Here is a 22,146-nt window from a genome sequence, read left to right on the forward strand (position 1 = left end):
GAAATAATCAATCAGGAAATTTTAAAATATAATTAGAGTGGGTGTATCAATGAATTGTAGTTAATTAAAAAGCTTACTATGAAGTTCAAAAAGTAAGTTAGAAGATTAATCATAAATATTTTGAGCTGGCTGTACAATCTAATGGGGAAGTATTGTCATTAATATATATTTAAACCAAACTTTGATTGATTGGACAGTAGAATAAATAAAATTAAATTTAGTTTTAGGATTAAATTTCCATTTCTCACTTGTATACTCTTCGAAGGTCATTGACTGCTTCAGAAGTTAGATCTCCTTCCAGGTCTTCAAAAGTGTCCGGCACTAAGAGATTGCAGAATCTCCTCCACTCCTTATAAGATGGTATTCCATGGTCTCTTCCCTGCTGGATCAGTTGAGCAACCAAATCCAAACCAGCTGGAACAGAATAGGACCTTTCATTATAAATGTTACTCTTTCCAATTGTATAATTAATTGTTTAAAAACAAATGCCTCAATTAGTTAATTCTTATTAATTTTTTTAATTCAATGTGATTACATTTTTTTTAATGAATATTCAAATGTGATTATTTATTCAATCATGAATAATATATGTCTTTTGTATTTTAATTCATTCTTGAATTCAGGATACAGACATGATAACCTAATTTAAAGGTTTTTAAAATGACTGCAAATAATAAATAAGGGAAAAACATTCTTTTTTCTATATTGTTTCGATTATCTGGCTCGGTTAATATTTCAAGAAAATGTTGTGGTAATTATCCAAGATGATTATTTTATTATATTTATGAATTGACGATTATCCAGAAAAAAGAATTTTTTTTTGAAATATGTTGTATCGAGATCTATTACTTATATTTATATTTATAATATAAAATATAGACATGCTAGTTCATATTCATTTTTATATAATCTGGCAGTGACCTAGGAAGAAATGATCCACTGGTAACATTTCAGTGACAGTTTAACACAAGCAATATATCATTAGGACTGTAAGAAACATTTTCATTGTAACGGAAAAAATAATTTGACCAGTTTTTGGAGATTAATTTTAATCCTTCAGTTTTAATACTATTCTTCAAGGCTTATGATATTTGTCTGAAGAGATAAGGAAACAGTCAATAGGTTGTTATCCACTGAAACCAATATGTGTCATCAGCACAAAGAAAATACTAATCAATATTTATCAACTTACCTTCATCAGGCTGTTCAAACATGTGATCTGTGAATATTGAATTAACATGTTGATTATTATTTAAAGCTGGAACCCTGAGAAGGCTCTGTGTGACAGATTCTAAACCATTTTTGGCATATAGATGAAAAGGAGCATAGAAAGAATTTCCAAGAGAATCTTCACCTATTTCATTGCCCTCCTAAAATTATATTTAATGATTAAAAAATGGTTCACATTAAAGCTTTGTAAAGTAGTTTTCATGCTTACTTACAGAGTCGTAATATTTTAACATGGTTGGCATGAGTGAAACAGAAAAGTGAAGAGCAGCTGAAGCAACACTGTTAGCTATTCCGGGATTCTCACTAATTTTGTAACCTTGAAAATAACCATCATTTTCCAATGATAAACTATGAGCAGCCATTGTATCCTGTAATAAATTTTGTAACTTATAATTATTGTAATTGATAAGTAGTATATATATATATATTGTAGTAGTAGATATAATAAATAACATCTTATATATAGTTTGTGGTCAATTATAAATTTTTTTACTAGATAAGGACAAGTTGTGAATTTATTTAACTAAATAACGAAAAATATATTATTATTTTGATTAAATGTAATAAAACACATAAACAACCAAATAATCAAATTTAGATAAAATTTACTTTTCCCAGGATAAGTGGCAAGAATTCATTGTAGGTAATATATTGTATTTCTGCAATGACTATTTTCCTAGCCTCTTGAAATAAGATTTCGTCAAGCCAATGAGGATTCAGCTTTGCCAATTCTGTGGCAAGCCTGTTGTGCTCTCTTGCCCAGATGTTTTGCAAAGCCGCAAGGCCAACATGTTCATTCATTCTTGTATCAGCAGTTCTAAAACATCTAAAAAATTACAACATAGTATATTTAGTTTAAGCGAAGGCAATGCTATATTTTAAGAATAATTTTTGTAATCTAATAGCTATTATAGTGTAGGATTTAATATTCTTTCTTTAAGATGTAAATCAAATATTATTTAAAATCATGTAAATGCATTTTTTATGGTACTTAGCATTTTTTCAAGGGGACTTTCATTATCACAGTAAAATACTTACTTAAATCTATTATTGGGTTTACAATCAGTCTTATTATCAGAAGGTAGAAGACCATTATTAAGCCTTAATAAACCACCGTTGAATAACCTCACATCATCATTATCTGCCTGAGATGTTCCATATAAATTTGAAGCATCCAAGAAAGATGTAGCTTCATTTAATTGCTCTCTGGGCCCTGAAAAAAGAAAAAAAAAGAAAAAAGATTTTGTAAATGAATAAATTACTAAGTTTACTAACATAGATGTTCTTTTCACAAATAATCTAGGTATTTATTTCTTATTAATTAATAAATAAATTAAAAATTATTCCATAACGAATCTCGATTTGATTTGTCCTTATTCTTTTTAGTGTAGGATGAACTGAGAAATAAGTTTTATATAATTTATAATAATATGGACAGCATCTTAGATTTATAAATTGTGTGATTAAGCTGTAGTCATTATTCAAAATTATTTACCTAAAGAACAGGCTTTTCTTGGAGCAGTAGCAGATCTCACATATTCTTGACATCTGGCAGAACCATGAATAGGATCAGCATCAGGAAGACGAATAGGAAAACATTCAGGGTGAAAATCAGAAAATTCGACACCACAACATTTTAATCTTTCTCCATTATATCCTGAAAAGAGTTTTTCTATGTAATTAGATAGATATTGAGATTGTAATTTTAAAGATAAAAACAAATTGAAGCTTTAAAATATTTTACATTTCATAATTTACTTTTGTCATTTATATGAAGATTCTTGAAATTATGGGGATCATCGGCTAGATTTTATCAATGTCCAATGAGTTACAACTTATTATTAAAACTAGTTTGGTAAATATATTATTTAAATAGTTCAAAGAATACTGTGTATATATATGCTTGCTGTACATGTTAAGAAGAAGAATAAGCTTTTTTTATATGTTTCAATATACTGAAAAGACAAAATTGGGTAGCATCAATCTTGCTAATGAAATATGAAATATGAATAAAATATTCCAATTTCATGCTTACCATAATAATCACTTGATCCAGATCTAAATCCTATTGAACATCAATGAAATTTGTATTCAAGATGAATTATAAGATAATAAATGGCACCAGAGATGCTACGAAAATGAATGATTGTTTTAAAAGAATATTAAAATACACCTTCAGAATTTATTCAAATCCTTATTAGGTCAATATTATTTTGATTACAATCCACAATATACCCAAGAAGCAAAAATAATCATATTCAAATTCAAGTTTTTAAACAATGAAAAATAATTACATCTTATTTTATTAATTTTTATTTTTTAGTTTCGACATTTAAGTATTTTCCTTCTTCAATTTAAAGGACCTGATGTATAAGATATTTGCCTTTAAAAATCAATTTGTACTTGTAATTTTGAGACTGAGTGATTTTATTTGGCATATAAAAGAATGCAAATGTAAAACAAATTCCTTTCTAACAAAATTATATAAAATCATTAACCTCTAGTTTCCCTAATTGATGCTTTCTTATAAAACATAACTTTAAACTAACAGCCTTTACAGTAAATATAAAAATCCTTTTCTATTCCTTCAAAAATCCAATATAAGAAAAATTATTACTCTCTGAATCGATATTCATCCATCAATAAAAGGGTAGTCCAATAAACCTCAAAGTTGTTAAAGAGATTATATCAACCTAATGACAGTAAATGTAAAGGTAAAATGTATGTATATGTAAAATAGGTAGAAGTTCAATTTTGTTCAACCTTAGAATTACAACACCATCAATGTTTATACAATCGGCGAATTTCTATAGTCGTAATATGTTTTAACAAGATTAATTTTCTTTATCACCTGTCATTTTTGGAGTGAGAGACACATCATACGCCACCATCTGTGCCCAGAAGGCAGAGGTTGCTACAAGGTGTGAATGGATCCTGTCCAGTTGGTTGTGAACGGCGAGTGAAACTTCTCTTGCACTTGGTAACCCATCTGGGCTGTTAAATCAGAAACAATTTAGAAAAAAATTTACAAGAAGTACTATGTGTCAGCATTGATTGTGATTAACTGTTGTTGCTTTACCACAAATATTTAGTATAACATAATTATCTTTGTAGTTTATTTTAGATAAATCACTAATGTAAAACGATCACTTACAAAAATTTATTTTGGTTTGGTTGAATAATTATTTTTTCTTTCTATCATTACAGCAGGTAAAAGAAATCAATAGTAACTTAAGCTTAGCTAAGAAATGGGTTCAGCCCTTATTACACACAAGATAATGCTATTGTATTCACTTCTATTTCCTACTTATTAAAACTATTGTTTCATGCTATTCTATCAAAATTACATAAATAAACAATTTCAGATTGAAAAAATTCTTTTAGGTCTGTAAACTATTTATATTTATTATTAGACAGAAAAATATTTCAGTAAATAAATAGCCAAATTGTACTTACTAGATTGCAGTTCCTCTGGGGAGAGAAATCGTATCCTCATAGTCAGGAGGTAGGTATCTGTTGTAGGGTGTGCCAGCTGATCCCCAAGAAGGACTTTGAACATTATTGCAATGGCCAGAAAGAGAGCGATACTTCCTCGCTTCACACCATGGACTCTCATGGCTAGGACAAATTCTGGCTAACGTTGTCCCGCTGGTGCTTAGCCCTTTCAGGTCAACACCACTCAGACCAAGTCTATACAAACATAGGATTGTAAAAGAACCTGACAAACAGATCTAGGAAAGGAGTGCATAAACACAATCTCATTATATTATCCTAACAGTCGATCTGAAATATTATTTAAAAGTAAACAAAGTAATATAATTTATAATGTGGAGAATAAGCAGGATTCAACTGTGATAGTTTTGAGTATGCTTAAAGTTGTACTATAAGTGTACTGAAGGATTTCTACCTGAATATTTAATCTTCATTTCTGTAATATAATTCTTTTAACCAAAAAAAGGTATTGTAAGGTAAAGAGTTAAGTTAAGGAATATTTTATTTAATCTTGGTTGACCACATTAACCTTATTTTCAGTTTATTGAAAATTAATACTTCACATCGTTCAGATTTAATGATTATGTAATAACCATATGTCATTTCAGTACCTTGTTCATGTCATATATATTATATTAAAATTCATGATGACAATTACAAAAATATATTTATATATTACGTAAGTCAAAGAAAGTGCGTATTTGAGGCAAGCCATAAATGGGGATTTATATTAAATTAGTTTTGTTGGAAGATCTGCCATTTATGCTATATGAATTAAATCCACCTTATTTACTTCAAATTATTGTAGATGGAAGCTTAATCAACAAAATATATTTGATGTAAATACCTAATAATGCACTTACCCCAAATACAAACATACTCCATTTTACCTTTCATATATAAAAATTTCATATACATATATACATTGGCAACTTACGCATGTGCCATATATTTTGTAGCTTCTTCAGCCATAAGCGCCACATGTGTGATATTTTTACTCTCAGGTTTTCCAGGATGAGCCATAAACCATGCTGGACTTCCTACCTTCTGCCTTATTCCTAGAAGATTCAAATTACTATTGTCAAAATTCAAAAAATGATTAGAATACATAAATCAGCTTTGAGATTAGTAAGTGATCACCATTCATGTATAATTGCGGTTCAAGAAGGCGAAATCTTTGAGCCATTGTTTCATGTGCTTGGCTAATAAATGCTGAGAGGTCCTCAGTAGCTATCTGTGCAGCTGCACATGCCGCCATTAACCATCTAAAAAAATAAAAAATAATTATATTTTTGTAGTAATTATTATCATATTATCACTCCTTGTCCTCTAAATATTATAGTCATCATGTTACATTAACCTTCGCCCACCCTGCAAAATTTTCTATATAGGTGCCACAGTCAAATTTAAAATACAAAATTGCAATATTTCGCATCGATTTGAATAAATTTTCTAAAGTCGATAATTGTATGGAAATATAAACTTCCAATGAGATATAAAGATTTTCCCTAATTATCAACTGTCATACAAAAATTAGTTGCTAAAAGTGCTTAAGATGATAATTCCTTTTAGAAGGTAATAACATCTTTGTCATGGAAAAATAATATATTTAAACTTCTTAAATCTGAATCTCCGAACTGACATTCTTTTGTTTAATATACTGTATATTTTCTAATAACGGTCTGTCTTCGGTGATTTTTTTTTTTAAACAGGGAACTTAGTCAATTCTCAAATAACGAATACAAACAGTAGAAAAACTTTGTTTCTGCCTTTTCTTGTGAATTCTTGAGTAATTTAATCCAATATTATTCTGGCTTTAATTTAAAAATGCTGGGAACATTTACTATAATTTTAGATGCAACTTTACGCTCTACGTAAAAATCTCTTCCGAGTGGTACCTCTCCCTCGCTAATTGGTTTATTAATATTATGTCTGAAAAACGCACTTATCCAACAGAAATGATAAATAAGAGTAAATTAAAACTATATTTAACAGGGATATTGAAATCACAATGGAAAACGGACTCCTGGTTTTCCATGCCCTCGACGAAGCTATCAATACTAAACCCGCAGTACGTATGTTATAAGCGGGCTTGCAGTTTCTAAATATGTTATTGTTCAATATAGAAAGGCTCATTAAATTTCGCAAAACTGGAAAAAAGTTTCAATCTTTTTATTTGCATGTGAATTCGAATTTTTTCGGTTAGTGCTTTTTGAAGGGTCCTCAAAACTTAGATCCAAAATTTTCAGTTCATCTCAAATATCACCTAAACGATAAATTACTCAGAAAATTTTACTCTTTTATAAATTAGATTACATAAAATTCTGTGTCAAATGGGCATAAAATATCTGAAATTAAAAAAATTGTTAGGACATTAAATGATTTTGGTCATTGAATTCGTGTCATAATTATTTTTTAAAAATGAATTATTTAAATTAATTTTATCAGTAAATTGTTTTTTTGCTGGACGGTAATTTAATTGTTTTTCAAACGAGCATATAGGATGTTCCTGGAGATATATAGTTTGGAGTTATCCCAAAAAGTAATTATATTAAAAGGGTTTTCAAAAGAAAACAACTAAATACTTTTTAAAAAAATCCATACAAATTCTAACGCGCTAAATATTACCTAATAATAGTCTGATTCGGATAATTATTATTGTAAACAATTTAATAATAATTTTAATATAGTCTCTTTGATGAAAAAGTAGCCTGTGTGCATTACCAGCTCAATCAATCCATCCATCCATTTTTTTCGGGTTTGTGTAGTAATATTTTTTTTTTGGGTCTACAAAACTTCAGATTGGCCTCTATTCTGCAAAAAGTTAGGATGGTTATGACAAGTTTTTCCTTTGGTGCTAAATGTGAAAAACATTGGTCTAGTATAGTCTTGGAGAAAAACTGCGGACGGCAGACGGACGAACTTTTTGATTCTACGTATCTTGGAACGTAGAATATTTTTTTCTCTGAAAGGTTCATGACTGAAAATACTCATATTAATGTTGCTTTGACGTTACTGACGCCTTCTTAGGATAGTCTTGAAGTGTATAGGGCTGGCACTATTTTTATTTATATATACCTAAACGATGCACAGACTTTGTTTAGTCTTAGTTGTTTCTTCCATTATGCTCGAAGACATATTCGCGAACCCTTGTTTGACCTATGGCTTCCTTAACTGCGGAAGAAACAGCACACATGGATGCACTATCAGCAGCCGAAGATGAAGGGATAAGGAACATCCAAGACTGCACTGGGGCCTTGGCCCGCATGCCCCATCAACAGTGGCTGCCTCAGATCTGTAGCCAAGGTGAAGGGTAGTTTGCACGATCCCATCTCACCTTTAATCGCGTCTACAAGGACTTTTTATATAATTATTGTTATTTTAAAATTTACTTTCACGATAGCTGACAGCTTGAGGGGCGAACTTAAATCAAACGCAACCTCCTGATACGCCAATTCTTTTATCGACTTTTGATGTGGATAACAACTTTTCACATTTTTAGCAGCCCTATCACGAATTGAAAAAATTACAATATTCAATCAAACGAAATAAATAAAATTAAAAAAAAATATTCTATTCGAATATATCTACGATTGAAAATTATTATTATTCATTTAATAATGTTATTAATAAATACAAAACAATTATTTAATAATGTTTTAATAAATATTTTTGAATTTTTTAATATTTATATCGTGTTAAAAGATAAATATGTAATTGGAATTTGTAAATGTGTTTGTGTTCGTCAGAGTATATACTTACTACTAAAGTATATACTACCAGTTCTTAACGTAGACAAACTCTACTTATATTTAGTATAATTAGTTTCAACGACAATGAATTAGGGAAGTTTGTATAAATATGCAAAATTAAGGGGGCAACTTAATCCCATTATTATTTTAAATATACACGGAAATAATGATATGGAAAGCAAGACTAAGGAGCCCAAAATTTGAAACAAGGAAATGCATATCGTACATATTATGATATATCGAACCAATATACCATACGATGCAAAGGACCATAAGGTCCTTATGAGGATTGTGTAATACAGTCTTTGTATAATACAATTCAGCTAGTATTAAAGTAACAAAAATAGAAAACTGATCCAAAATTACAGAACAAAGACAGAAAGTCATTCATTATTTGATTAATTAAACTATTACATAAATATTACTACAATGACCAAATTAATTGATTAAATTGGTGAGAAAGGGGTCATGAGAAGATAGTTGCGGGATACTGCAACACCTTGTACTGTCCATTGAGTATAAGTTTTATTCCTAAAGGAAACAAAAGCAACTAAAAGAAAGATATTTAAAAAAATAAAATAATAGCCCAAAAGTTGAACTAGCGAAGAATAAGTCAATACAGTATTCTTTTCTTGCATAAAAATAATAGTGAATAAATTGCATTAAAAAAATAGTGAGATCCGAAAATGCTAATTCTGGCCTTGTCTTCAATCGGAGCTTTATGATATAAGAACCAAGAATTAATTTTAAAAAAATATTATTTTAGGATGAAAGATCCAAGTAAGGATCTGACAATGCAATGGTAGGGTTTAACACTATCATCAGTGTACTTTAGATGGGAAGAGAACGCATGAAAGAGTGGCAATCAGTTGGCAAAATTATGTACGAATTTTATCACAAATTTAAAAACGTGATTACAGAACAATATTAGCTAAAATTAGGGTTTGGAGTTAGTGAAATTAGAAAAAAATCATCACAATATATTTTCCTCAGATTAAGCATCTGTTAAGAGAATATCTAATACTATAAGTCAAAGTAATGGCAAAAGAAAATTTAACTAGGATAATGAAGAAGAAAATTTAATGTTATTTTAGACATTTCCACAGAGATTTCTCAGTAGGGTTTAGCAACTGTTTATTGAATAGTATTTCGTTATATAACAGTTGGTAATTTTCAAGATGTATATTAGGTGTGTTTAAACACTGTTAGTGCGTAATGAACAACGATTTGCGGGATAATTTTGGCAATGTGAATTCGAAGCAATCAGCCGAAACAAGATGCAGTGGACAGTTTGAGGTTAGGGACAGCATGCGGTCATGGTCGAGGATTTCTTACAATAATTGCCAATTTTCTTATACCTAGGTTAGTAATTAATTAGTAAGCATTAAAACCATGAAATTTACTTTTTTGTAACGTTTTTCTACTGGGCTTAATTAAATTAATTAATTGTGGTATAAATTATAATTATGAGATATAAAAAAAAGTAGACTTTATATTGGATTGTCATTCACTTATTTTTAAAAAAAATTGTTTAATGAATCATATCAAATGTTTGAATATTAAAGTTTCTAGAAAGAGGGAGAAACATGAAACCGTTTAGCTTGACTCATGTACAATATTTAAATTTTCCATTTCATAAGGAAACCTCAAAAATTAATAATATATTTCTGTGAGTGTTTTTGAATATTAAAAATCAATTCATATATAGTTTTATGAAAGATCCAAAACATAAAATAAATGGATAAATACTTTACAAAAAAAAAAGGGAGTACACAGATAAAATAAAAATTCGATGCGTGATAGTTTAATTATTAATTTCGAGTTTTTACTTAACACTGTTCAAAAGGATATGTTAGTTATTTATCTTTAGGAAGATATTACCCTTTTTATGAATCGTTTTCTTTATTTGAATATTGGTTTTGGGCAGTTTGCCCATTATTAAGTGCATTATTCCTGATCCTGTATATGCATTATTCCTGATAAGAGAAAGAAATTCTAAACAAATTGTTATATTCAAAATATTGAATATAAGTTAAAGATATTTCTAATTCTTCAACAATCTTAAATGTTTTCATGTAATTTACCATATCTATCTTCAACTTCTTTACTTCACTACACTATTATAGTTGAAGTGGCTCTATCCAACCTCCCTAAGGCAATACCTCCTTGGTGTTTTCCTATTCCAAGTTCTTAAAATCAAAAAACCTACCTATATCCTAGATTTCCTCACTCTTCGTTCATCCATCCACTCATTAAACACAAGATCCCAACCGACTGATTTATATATGCCCTCCTATAGAACCGCCTTCTTTAGCAAATCCTTCGTCATACGTGCAACCTCCCTCTGGAATTCTCTTCCCATCTCCATTCGCCAGTCCCCATCCATTCTTTCCTTTAAGCAACACCTATTCCTCCATTTATTGTAAAACCAAACCTCCACATCATTGTAATAAAATAAATAGGCACGTATTGATTAACATTATAAACAGTAGTAGAGCCAATATACCAATGTAATTTCATTCTACTATCTGAAAATTTGTAAATGCTTGCCGGATAAAAATCTTAATATATGAACCATGCATTTATTCTTAGGGGACATATGTCTCAGAATAAAATTATTTTTTCATTTCATTTCATTATTATGGAAAAAATAGATATTAATGACAGATAGAATAAATAAGTTGAAAACACTTAAAATTGGACATCTTTAACTTTTATTCAATTATTTAAAATATAAAAAAAGTGTTTTAATTTTAGTTGACATGTATTCACCACAGAACTAAGAAAAATTAACTTGGTAATGGGGAAACTGCCCGTGATGTTGTTCAAATGATGAAATAAACAAAATAAAAAAAAAAAAATACTAGTGACATATAAATCACACGATTAATTATGAAATTATATAACCAGAATAATTTAATATGTACATGGCATGAGCGTTGATGGAATATTTTCTAATCCTTACCATTAAGGTAATAAAAAAAATGTTGATTCATGGGCAATTATTTTTATGCTGTGATAGTTTCTGTGTTTATTTTCAAATGAAAAGCTAAATAATTTACATGATTTTCAAGTTTTGGGTTAGCACCGGCAGGTTTATGCGCTCTGAACATCCTTTGGTCTGAAATTGAAGCTCAATGATTTTTAATTATGTTTTTAATGCAATGGTTAGTAAGAAAAAACAAGAATTGATATTATATTGTTAATAACAGTTTACTAAGTGTTTTCAATGTCCAATTTGGTAGCAGACAATAATAAAGATTAAGTAACGTTTGTAGGAGTTCTTTAGAACTGCTTACGTAAGAGGGACAAAATACATTAGATGTGTAAGAGTAAGTTATTGAGAAGTGGGAGAAAGTGCTGGATGATATAAGGGACTTCATCTTTAAACAACTGAATCATTTAGATGTATTTAGGGTGTACTCAGCGGTTCTTTTCCTACAGTATAAGCCTGTTTAAAGATTACTAAAAATAATTTTCATTGAAAAATGGAATGAAACGAAACTTACAATGGAAGGGCACAGTGAGGAGGTAACCGATATTAACAAAACTTTTTTTTGGCGATTTTATATTTAAAATAAATATATATATATAAATATACAAAAACACGAGTCCCAGCGTTCGGCAGTATCGGAAATCACTAACCAGCTAGTAATCTTCAAATGGACTCTTTTATCATTTAATAAATCAAACGGTATCCTAATTAAGTCTCAACACTCTTTATTATATCAATAGTCCAACGTTTCGGCCAATTCGGCCATCTTCAAGGACAATCTAAACATTTAACAGCTTATTATGTATTCATTTGTAACAATTTTAACATAAACATTATTATTAATAATATACCATACCTTAAATATGAATTCACACCTCACATCAAAATTTGAAAAAAAATGTTTTACAGGCTATTTTGCTCAGGTCATCAAATTCAAGTCAAAATCACCCTATTTTTTTAACTTTATTAATTTTTAAAACTTTAATTTTAGATTAAAATACACTATTCACTATTAGATAAACAAACTATTTATTGATTATTAACTATCTTATTTAAACTCAAATCAATGAAATCAATGATACAATTAAATACTTAATAGTTGAAGGCATATTATTTTAATAGAAATAATATGTAATGGTTGATAATATTAGTAGTAATCATATAAATATAACTTTTCGAGTGTCTTTTAAAACTTTTATTGTTCTTATAAAAAATATACACTTGTATTTAATGTAAACCTAATTTCATTCCCCATTCTTAACCAACAAATGATGCAATGCTGGAAATAGGCATTTAGATATTATCCGCCGATTCTTTGAATGCATAGGTAATCGTCACTGACAAAAGTAAATAAATATAGGAGTGAGTTAGGCAACAGCCAAGAGGCGGGGTACAAGGGCTTTGTGTAAGATGGAAACGGAACATCTTTTGTCAAATGTTCAGATTATTAGAAGGGGGAGGGGAAAGGAACGGATCGTGCGCTGCCTCTACGGAATCTGCATAATTGAACTTTTCATCTCAAGATTGAGAAAGCGTTGCACAAGGTTCGGCTTTGCGGTCTCTGTTGTTTATGGCGATGGCTCGTAAACCAAAATATAAAAGGCCTGTTTTGCTGGTTAGTGTCTCAGGTCTCTGATTCAAGAGAATCACGTTCTTTTTTTTTTTTTTTTTTTTTTTTTTAACCTTATCTTCTTCCAAATGTATAACATTTTACAGTTACTTGAAGACAGTTATAGCATACAGAATACAGCTATAAAATACAGCTAGAGGCACTGGGACATTTAACGATATTGACAAAAAGTTGTTGAGATCCTAAAATATTACCATTCATATCAATAAATACATTAATTACTCAACGACCTTTCAATACAAGAGTAATTAATATTAAAAAATCCTCCGTAAGATGATATATATAATGTACAAGCTTCAACATGATGATATACAGTGATGATAGACATGATGTACAAGTTTCCGTGTGATGATGAAACAAAATAAAATTAAAAAGTTAACAGGGTTAATGGGGCCCTTCCTGCCCTACCACTTCGCATGTCATACACGAGTTTATATGTTAAGTATAAATATTTCTAGGATGACCTGTTAGTTGAACAGGTGAATTTGACATTATCACTTTGGGATTGTATAGGTTATCAATAGAGAACCTCAGTTGAATAAAAAAAATTAATATTTCTAAATTTCTTTAGATGTATAATACTTCTACTTATATATCACGACTCTTATTTAATTTAATTTGATTTCAACCTTGTAAAACATTTTCTCTTTAATTAATTATCAAATGGTTTCATAATTAATATTTTTTTTTCAGTACTTACGATGAGAGACACTAAATTATTTCAAATAAACAAAATTAAATGTACTTTAGTAGAAAAAAGTTTCTCAATTCGGCATTTCCACCCTTTTGGGCCATTTCAAATATCGTAAGACCTCATTCATAGGATAGAATAGCGTAAAATCTCTGACAAAAAGTGGCACTTCCGATTTGGTGTTCTTTGTAACATCTCGACCTTAAATATATACTATTTCGTACAAATTTTCGTTCGTGAAGGAATTTTGCATTCATACAGAGTGCATTTAGTGACTTTTTTACATGGTCTCAAGGGACTATTTTACCTATCGTATTACATACTTCCCCTTTCTATAAACTTTATACTTAGTTAAGAGAAAGTGAAAAAAAAAACAAAAAACAGTATCATGCATACTAAGTTTCATGAATACCGGAAGTCATTGAAAAGTGCTGATGAACCTCCCCTCACAAATAGTATGTGTTGATGTGATCTTGAAATATGTAGGCTAAGGAGAAACCTTAGAGCTGTTCCATAAAAGAAACTCCCACCAATATTCAATAATTTTATACCATTAATAATAATCATAAACCCTTTCAATGACAACTAACTAAGGGTCTTATGATATAGAAAAAATTTAGTAAAATTTCGTGGAGCGTTCCAAAATATTGTTTAAACCAAATCAATGTTTATTGGGTTTTAGACTTTCACTCACTAAAAGAGTGGGTTATTTCACGAGTTTTCAAACTGATTCTAGCTAGAGTGGAAAGATTGGATTAATTCTGTGGGAACTCAACGGTGTTAAAGACAAAACTAACCGCAATGAACTGGCATATTACTTTTTTTCATACTGCGGTTTTCTCAATATAATTGCTATTTATGACATATTAAAACGCTTCTTTTCTCAAAAGATAAAAAAAATGAAAAAAATTACTGTATGTCCTCATAACGGAATCTCTTATGGCTAAAATCATGCTTTCATTCTAGCATCATGGTTGTAGATCATTTTGAAACGATATGTTGCTAAGTTGGCACGAGTTACGTTACGTACTGAGGTTGTATAAGCTCAAATGTTGAGAGGCACCTAACCTTTGAACCAATTGATGTACGGAACGATGGTCTAGAAAGAACCGAGGCAAACTTTCACAATGATGTGGGATCTTCATAGTTCCTCAATAAACTGATTTGGTTCCCTTGCTAGTTAATTTTATTTGTATACAATTTTACGGGAAGCTGTTTTAGGAGGTAGGTTCTAGTTACACTACTTAGTAGATTAGTGAGAAGTGTGTTTCATATTCATTATATACATACAATTTTATAATAATGAATAATACATCAATGTCAGATTATGGTATGATATTACATGTAGTGGATTTATTTATTAACTTTTCCAAAAAAAGGTGAATATAAAGAATAATAGATAATGCCATAGCAATGCTTGGAGAAGAGCAGACAACAATAGAGAACAATCTTATTTCTGTTCAAGATATAGAATGATTTATGAAGATACAATTATTAAAATAAGTGAGATTTGAATACCAGAAACAATGGTTAGAGATATCCTATACCGGAAAAGAAATCTGTAAGGTTAAGATTGCTTCATAGCATCTTAACACAAAAATGAGATTACCAATTAAACGGATTTAATGCTGTTTTTTTAAAAAAATGAAGATAAATCATTGAAAGTTTTGGAAGAAGCCGTTATTGAGTGATGGTTACTCGTGTCCTACATGTTTGTTTATAAAACCACGTACTTCATCTTCTTAAACTGATTCTGAAGGCATGGAAGAGTCGATCAAACTATAATGGTTTTACTATATTTTCAATATAAAAATCTTAAGGCTGAAATTAATTATATAGAGTTGCCAAGAATATATTTATTATCATAAAGGATAAATCAGAAAGTGTATATCTCTTTGTGTACCTTAACCGCTTTCTTGCCTTTATGAAAATAAAAAAATAAAATGTGTCGAAAATGCTTATAATTGCACTCCATGTTAAAACTGACAGCAGCAAAGAATACTACGGGTGTAATTCGTTTATATAGCAACCTAATGTATCGAAATTAAAAAATAAATAAATAAAAATTTAATATTGACAAAACATTAACGAAGCAAGCACAATGCTATCTAGTGGTGCAAACCGTAATTACTTTCTTGCCAACCCTATAAGTAAGGAACCTAAAAATAAAGTATATTTAGATATTTTTCATGAATTTCTCTTTTAAACCCAATTTCATTAAGTAATTAAAATAAACCTACTGACGCATTCGACCGTTATCATTCATAAGAGAATTTATAATTACATTGTGCTTGAAACTTGCCTCAGATCACGTGGAGGTCTCACTGATGTAACGCTTTAGTGGAAATGTCATTTTGAATATTCATTGATATTGCCTATTCGGGGAGTTTAATGCGTGAGGTTTCTAAGCGAAGGAACAGCATTCATAGGAAGAAGAACTATGCTTCAGTTGTTTCAGGAATTGAAGATTCGATAATTAACACAGTAAATTATTATTAATCGTATAAAAAATAAATTAAAACAAATTAGGAATAAGGATTCCATGTATAAATAAAAGTAATTTTATCAAGGTAGAATATCAATTCATTTATCAGTATAATAATTTATAATATTTATTCCCGGACGTGAGTATTATAGTAGACAGTTGCACTAGGAATGGAAATGATATGAAATATATATATTTAAGGCAGTTGATTTAGAACTTAATAGCAACAAAAATGTTCATGAAGTCAATGAGCTGATTCTCTATAAAAAAGAAGTATTTTTTTCCAAATGAAAAGATTTTTGTTGAATAGAAAGGAATGACTAAAAAAATATTAGTTGGACTATTCTAAATTTTTTTGGGGTCCATTATTTCGGTTTAAAATCGAAACACTGATATCAGCAACGCAAATCTTTTTTTTTAATATATATTTTAATAATAATATATTTTATTGTTATAATAATACAATCTGCCACGCTTTACTGGAATGAATATTAGAGCTGTACATATTCAATTCCATTATTTATTCATAGGAAAGATAAAAAAATAAAATAAAAGTATGGATGTAAAATAAAATGGAATTAGGTGGACAAATAATAGTAAAATAAGTAAACAACTAAACGAACAACAAACAACATGATTAAGAAAATCAAAGTAGCGCCACTACGAGTGGTAGGCTGTTAAGTTTTTAAGGTTAAAACGAAAGGGAAAAGTAAAGAAAAAACATAAGGAACTCCCGTAAAATTGTGAAACAGCCAATCCCTATTCAGGACAGACCCCTCAAATTTGGGACCCTAGAGACGTATCTAATAGTTGTACAATTTTTTACATTTAAGACAATGGCCTAATCTTTAACATTAAATAGAAGTGAATTTTGGGATCCTTGTGGGACAAAAGAGAAAATATCTAATACCAGGTATATAGAGAAATTTGCTGAAAACAAAACATTAACGTAGGATTAGACATGTCATCGAAAATTTAATATGGAATTTTAGGAAGAGATATGAATGGGACGACTGGGAGGTTATTGGAAGATATATAAATAAGCAACTGAGTTTGTAGTTGGAAAACTAAGGCCTCCATTATAGGTTCATAATGCCGATCAAAAAAGAAATTAATTATTTAGTATAAGGCAAAGTTAGAGTGATAAAAAATAGCTTCCATTTATAGACAATTAACATTTCAAAAGATCTTTCAGTTAAAATTAACGTTGGTCAAAATTAAACAGAAAATTAAATTTAAAAAACAAATCAAAATTAATAACACAACCAGGAAAACTTGTTTATCCATCCAGAGTTCATATAATTACAAGAGATTGTGAAATGTCAAAGAAGGAAATGATTTAAACTTACGAGCAACGAGTGGCAGTGACTCAGGCAAAAAAAAGAAACGAATAGGTTATTATATAAATTAAAGTTAAGAAATTATGGCTAAGTATACAATCAATTCACGTCAGGCATTGCCCAAGATGTGTTTCTTCACTAATATTGATAGTATCTGTTTTAACTTGTATGTTATAGTGAGTGTTGTCAGGTCGCTGCCCCAATCAGTACTAAGTGATGGGAATAGATGGATCTATTACTTATGGATTATCGTAATACATAACAAAGGATAATATAATACTTTTATGGACACCAGAATCTATAGTTTTAAATTTGTAAATTTTCGGTACTTGGAAACTTTAATGAGTATGAGACTATGAAAATTACATTTGAGATTTAAATAATACAAATAAAGCTCTAAGAGATCAAACTAAAAAAATGAAAGGTTTACTTGTGCTGAGTTTCTTTTAGAAAGATCTCTCCCAATAAAGGCAGTCTTTGACAGGTTGTTTCAACCATTAACAGAAAATTCTCTACGTGGACGTGGTATACAAAGTGGTCTGGGTAGAAAAAAATTAAATCCCGTTAAAACTCTAATTATCCTTATTATATTCTCCAAAAATAGACCAACTGTGAGTCTGAAACTTCATTAAATGAATAAATAATAGATAATTAGAGTTTTGAGGATATTTAATTTTTTCCCCAGAAGTTACTATATAAAAGATGAACCATGTTGTACTGTGTTTCACTTATTTTAATTGGATATCCTGAAAATCTATATTCTAGGTATACATTTTCAGAATAATCGCCTGTGTCTTCATGCAATGTCTACTATAAAAATAATAGGGACATATGTTAGAAGTCGATGGGATTAAATTTTCTCCAAGCTATCAGAGGTTCTTTAGTTGCTCCTTTCAAGTGAGGAACTCGTGATTGATCCTGACAAAGCAATAACCGATGGTACATTTTTATACACCTGTCCTGCAGGAGCTTATTAAATATACTTTAAAATAATCAAATCTGACCTTAAATGTTGAGTTCTAACATGGAGGATTTTCCACTTCAGTTGATATACGCGAAAGTCAGCCCGAGGGCTATGATTAAGTGAGGAAAATCCTAGAGTAGGAAGAGTGATTGAGGATTTGTGAGGGGTCCTCTCTCCCAAGGTCCATTCTGCGCCGCACGATCGTTCCCTTCGGTGCTATTGCACTAAAGGGCCGCCACGGAGGTAGGCAGCACTCTTCGGCTAACACGAAAAGGTCAAAGGTGGTTATGTCTCTCCATGGTTAACTCCAAATATCACCATCAGTCTTTGAGTTAATTATTAAACCGAGTAATTAAACAGCCTGAAAATCGGACCCCATAGTACGGGTAATGAAGTGCCAAAAACACTCCAATAAAAAAATAATTAAATTAATAAAAGGGGTTTTTACCCTCCTTCTGAGTCCATAAAAATTTATATGATGGAAGGATGTGTTTTAGAAAGGGAGGTAAAATATGGGTCTTTCAATGAAATATTAGTTTTAGTATAAGTGATGCATGTTTCTTCAGTAATTTTTCATGCTGAATTAGTGAAAACGAAAGCAAGACGTAACAATTACCCTAAAAAAATCGTAAAACTCTAGATATGATTTTTAAAAAAAATTTCCAGAACAACCTGTATCGAATGTAACCACGAAGTCCAGAATACGGTGGGTGGCACTAACCCTGTAGTTGCATATGACACCTAAAAATTAAGCAATTAAATAAATAAAAGATTTCGGACTTCAAAGATTCAAGAAGAGAATTTAGAAAAAAGTATTTTTATCTAAGCGATTCTATATGCTTTTTGCTTATAACTCGAAAAATAAGAATTTTTAAATAAAATTCTTTAATATTAAATCAGGTAAAATATCTTACAACATGCTTTAAAATTGAATTTTATGAAATTTTTAGAAGTACTTAAAAACCATAAAGATCACATGATGCGTCCAACAAGAAGAAGTTTATAGTATCGTGTAATAGCGTGTTAATACTCGTGCGCTAGGCCGAATAGTCTTTGGGTTTCACCTCGGTGATAATGCTCATCAATCCCAAATTAAGGTTTATAGTTTTCGAATCGTGAGTTATGTTTCGTGCTGGAGAAAACGGTGTATTAGGATTTAAGTATCAGGGACAAATGACGTAGAGTTGACAATGATGCTATAATGGTTTATCAATGATGATAAAGAAAACATTGTAAAGTTTCTTTTCACCATTTTCTTTCTCTCTTTCTGTATTTTTTCTTATTTCTTTAAGGTCTTAACATATTCAAACTAAAGCAAGAAAGTGGGTTATTCTGCGGGTAGCAACCTTTTTCAGTCAGAGTGGGAAGATGAAAATTGTTCCCATTCGTTCATCACTTCCTATTATTAAACGTGTTACATTAATTATGTTTCTATATTATCATGAACAGATAAAAGCAAAATAATCTAACTACAAACTAATAATAATAATAAAAATAACTTAATTTATATGTAGTCTACAATGTAAATAAATATAACAATAAATATAAACAAAATAAAATAAATTCTTGATTGGAGGAAGATAGTATTTATGGCGGTCAATAAAGGTATCAAAATAGTAAAAGAAAACTTCAGTTGTCCTTTTTACTACCATCAGACAGCCCTGTACCTGGCGAAGCCCTGCAGAGTGGGGCGAAACGTTTAACAATAAATAGTTTTCTTTTACTATTTTGATTCATTTATTGACCGCCATCTTCCTCCTATCTACTTCATAAGGTCAACTATCTCCTTCCAAAATAAAAATAAATTCTTATTCACAATTAAAATTAAAGGAGGAAAAGTAAAAAAAAAAAAAATCTATTTATGTCAAAAAAATGTTCATTTCTAATGATATAATGCAGTGTTTAAAGTATAAATAAATATCAAATCGGTAAAAAAAAAAAATAAAAAAAAATAGAATTAAACAAATTTTTATTCTAAATAAAAATAACTGAGGCACCAAGTCAAACAAAGGGGGAAAAATATATACTATACTTATATAAATGCTATAGTTAAATATACCATAGGCATATTAAATACTATACAATACTAATAATATGAAACATTTATAGAAAATATGAAAATCTTATTCAAAAACAAAAGCAGCACAAAATAAAAATAAATCCCAGGCATACACATGCCCTAATTAAGTAATTACAGTTTCGCATGACTTTTTGTTTTTTGGCAAAGCTGTACACACAGGCACGGACTATTTTGTTAGACTTAGTGATCTTTGTTTGACTATTTTGTTTGACTTATTTTTTATTATATATATATATGAATTATTTACTTCCCTTACTGCAATCCTTCCCTATACTATATATTTCATATATCGGTAAGTGGAAGTAATTACATTAAAATTGACCTCGTGGTTGACGCATGTTCTAATCAACAATACAATATTAAAAAAATTGATTAAACATTTTTTTTAGAAAGATAAATATTATAAAAAGGACGAAGTAATACACCCTGAGGTCGAAGCGATTTGAGACAGGAGCTTGAGGTCGGGGTCTAGGCCTGAGTATTGCCAAAGAGGCTTCGTGCGCTACCTGGCCAACCGTCTTCTCAAACAAGAGATTGGCACGGACATTAACTCTTAACACCTTCAGGTCCAAATTATGTTGTTTTTTTTACATCATAGTTATTAAATGATCTCCGAGGCATTCTCTGTAAATGATACACGATAAAAGAAAACTTAAGCATACCCGAAACATATTTCTGAATAAGAAATGTCTCTCAGTTCTAAAAATAAATAAATCTTTTTTAGGAGCTAATCTACTAAAAAAAATTGTATTTTCTAAGTAAGCATATCGAAAAAGTCTAAGAGACAAGAAACAAAGGAGGTTTATTGGACTAAATCATCGAATTCCTCCCGAATCCAATCCTTACAGTCCAAAATCCTTCGTTAAATCCTTAACGCTCCTTACTTCGTCACAAATCAAATCATCCATCATGACCTGAATGTCCCATATGTTGCCGATTTGTCCAAAACCAGATACCGAAACTTCCCAACCACCCAAACCAACTCGTTTCCAGCCTGGCTTCTCCTTCATTACCTAATAATCCTCATAGGCGTCTGAAAAGAAGATGGCCTCGAAATCTAGAATGTTTTTGAAGTTCTATCAATGGGTAGATTCTCCACATGTTTGTATCATGCCATTATGTCACTTTCAGCAAATTTACATGATGTATACAGTTGTAAATAACAATAAATAAATTATTAAAAAAAAAAGTTTATTGGGGTGGGAATAACGAATATAAACTTTGTTCGTACTAAGAATACAACAATTAAATAAAAGATAACGAAGTCGTAAGCAATCGAGAGGTTATTTATCAAAGTCTTTCATTTATCCATTGCATACTACTGGAAAAAATGTCAACTGGTAATTTATTTCAAATTTACGAAATTAAAAGTACTTTAGAAGACGGATTTTAAAAATTCGGCATTTTAGTTCTGTTAAACTATTTCAATGAGGATACGATTTAACTGACATTAAAGATTATACATTTAAACTGGGTTTAATCAAAAT

General features: G+C 29.8%; 1 protein-coding gene across 1 annotated transcript in view; it reads right to left on the reverse strand.

The window, feature by feature from the left end:
- The window catches only part of LOC106677853 (uncharacterized), a 79,146-nt gene that overhangs the window by 12,867 nt on the left and 44,133 nt on the right, over window positions 1–22,146 (reverse strand). The window contains exons 2-11 of the mRNA XM_014416014.3: window positions 5,863–5,987; window positions 5,660–5,780; window positions 4,687–4,920; window positions 4,082–4,224; window positions 2,726–2,887; window positions 2,269–2,443; window positions 1,840–2,056; window positions 1,443–1,598; window positions 1,193–1,370; window positions 249–414 (exon numbers count right to left, since the gene is read on the reverse strand). Of these exons, the coding sequence (XP_014271500.1) occupies window positions 249–414; window positions 1,193–1,370; window positions 1,443–1,598; window positions 1,840–2,056; window positions 2,269–2,443; window positions 2,726–2,887; window positions 4,082–4,224; window positions 4,687–4,920; window positions 5,660–5,780; window positions 5,863–5,987 (1,677 nt within the window). The remainder of the gene's footprint in view (window positions 1–248; window positions 415–1,192; window positions 1,371–1,442; window positions 1,599–1,839; window positions 2,057–2,268; window positions 2,444–2,725; window positions 2,888–4,081; window positions 4,225–4,686; window positions 4,921–5,659; window positions 5,781–5,862; window positions 5,988–22,146) is intronic.

Source organism: Halyomorpha halys, unplaced genomic scaffold (genome assembly GCF_000696795.3).
Source record: "Halyomorpha halys isolate HHAL.00 unplaced genomic scaffold, Hhal_1.1 Scaffold110.1, whole genome shotgun sequence".
In the NCBI taxonomy this organism is placed as follows: Eukaryota; Metazoa; Arthropoda; class Insecta; order Hemiptera; family Pentatomidae; genus Halyomorpha; species Halyomorpha halys.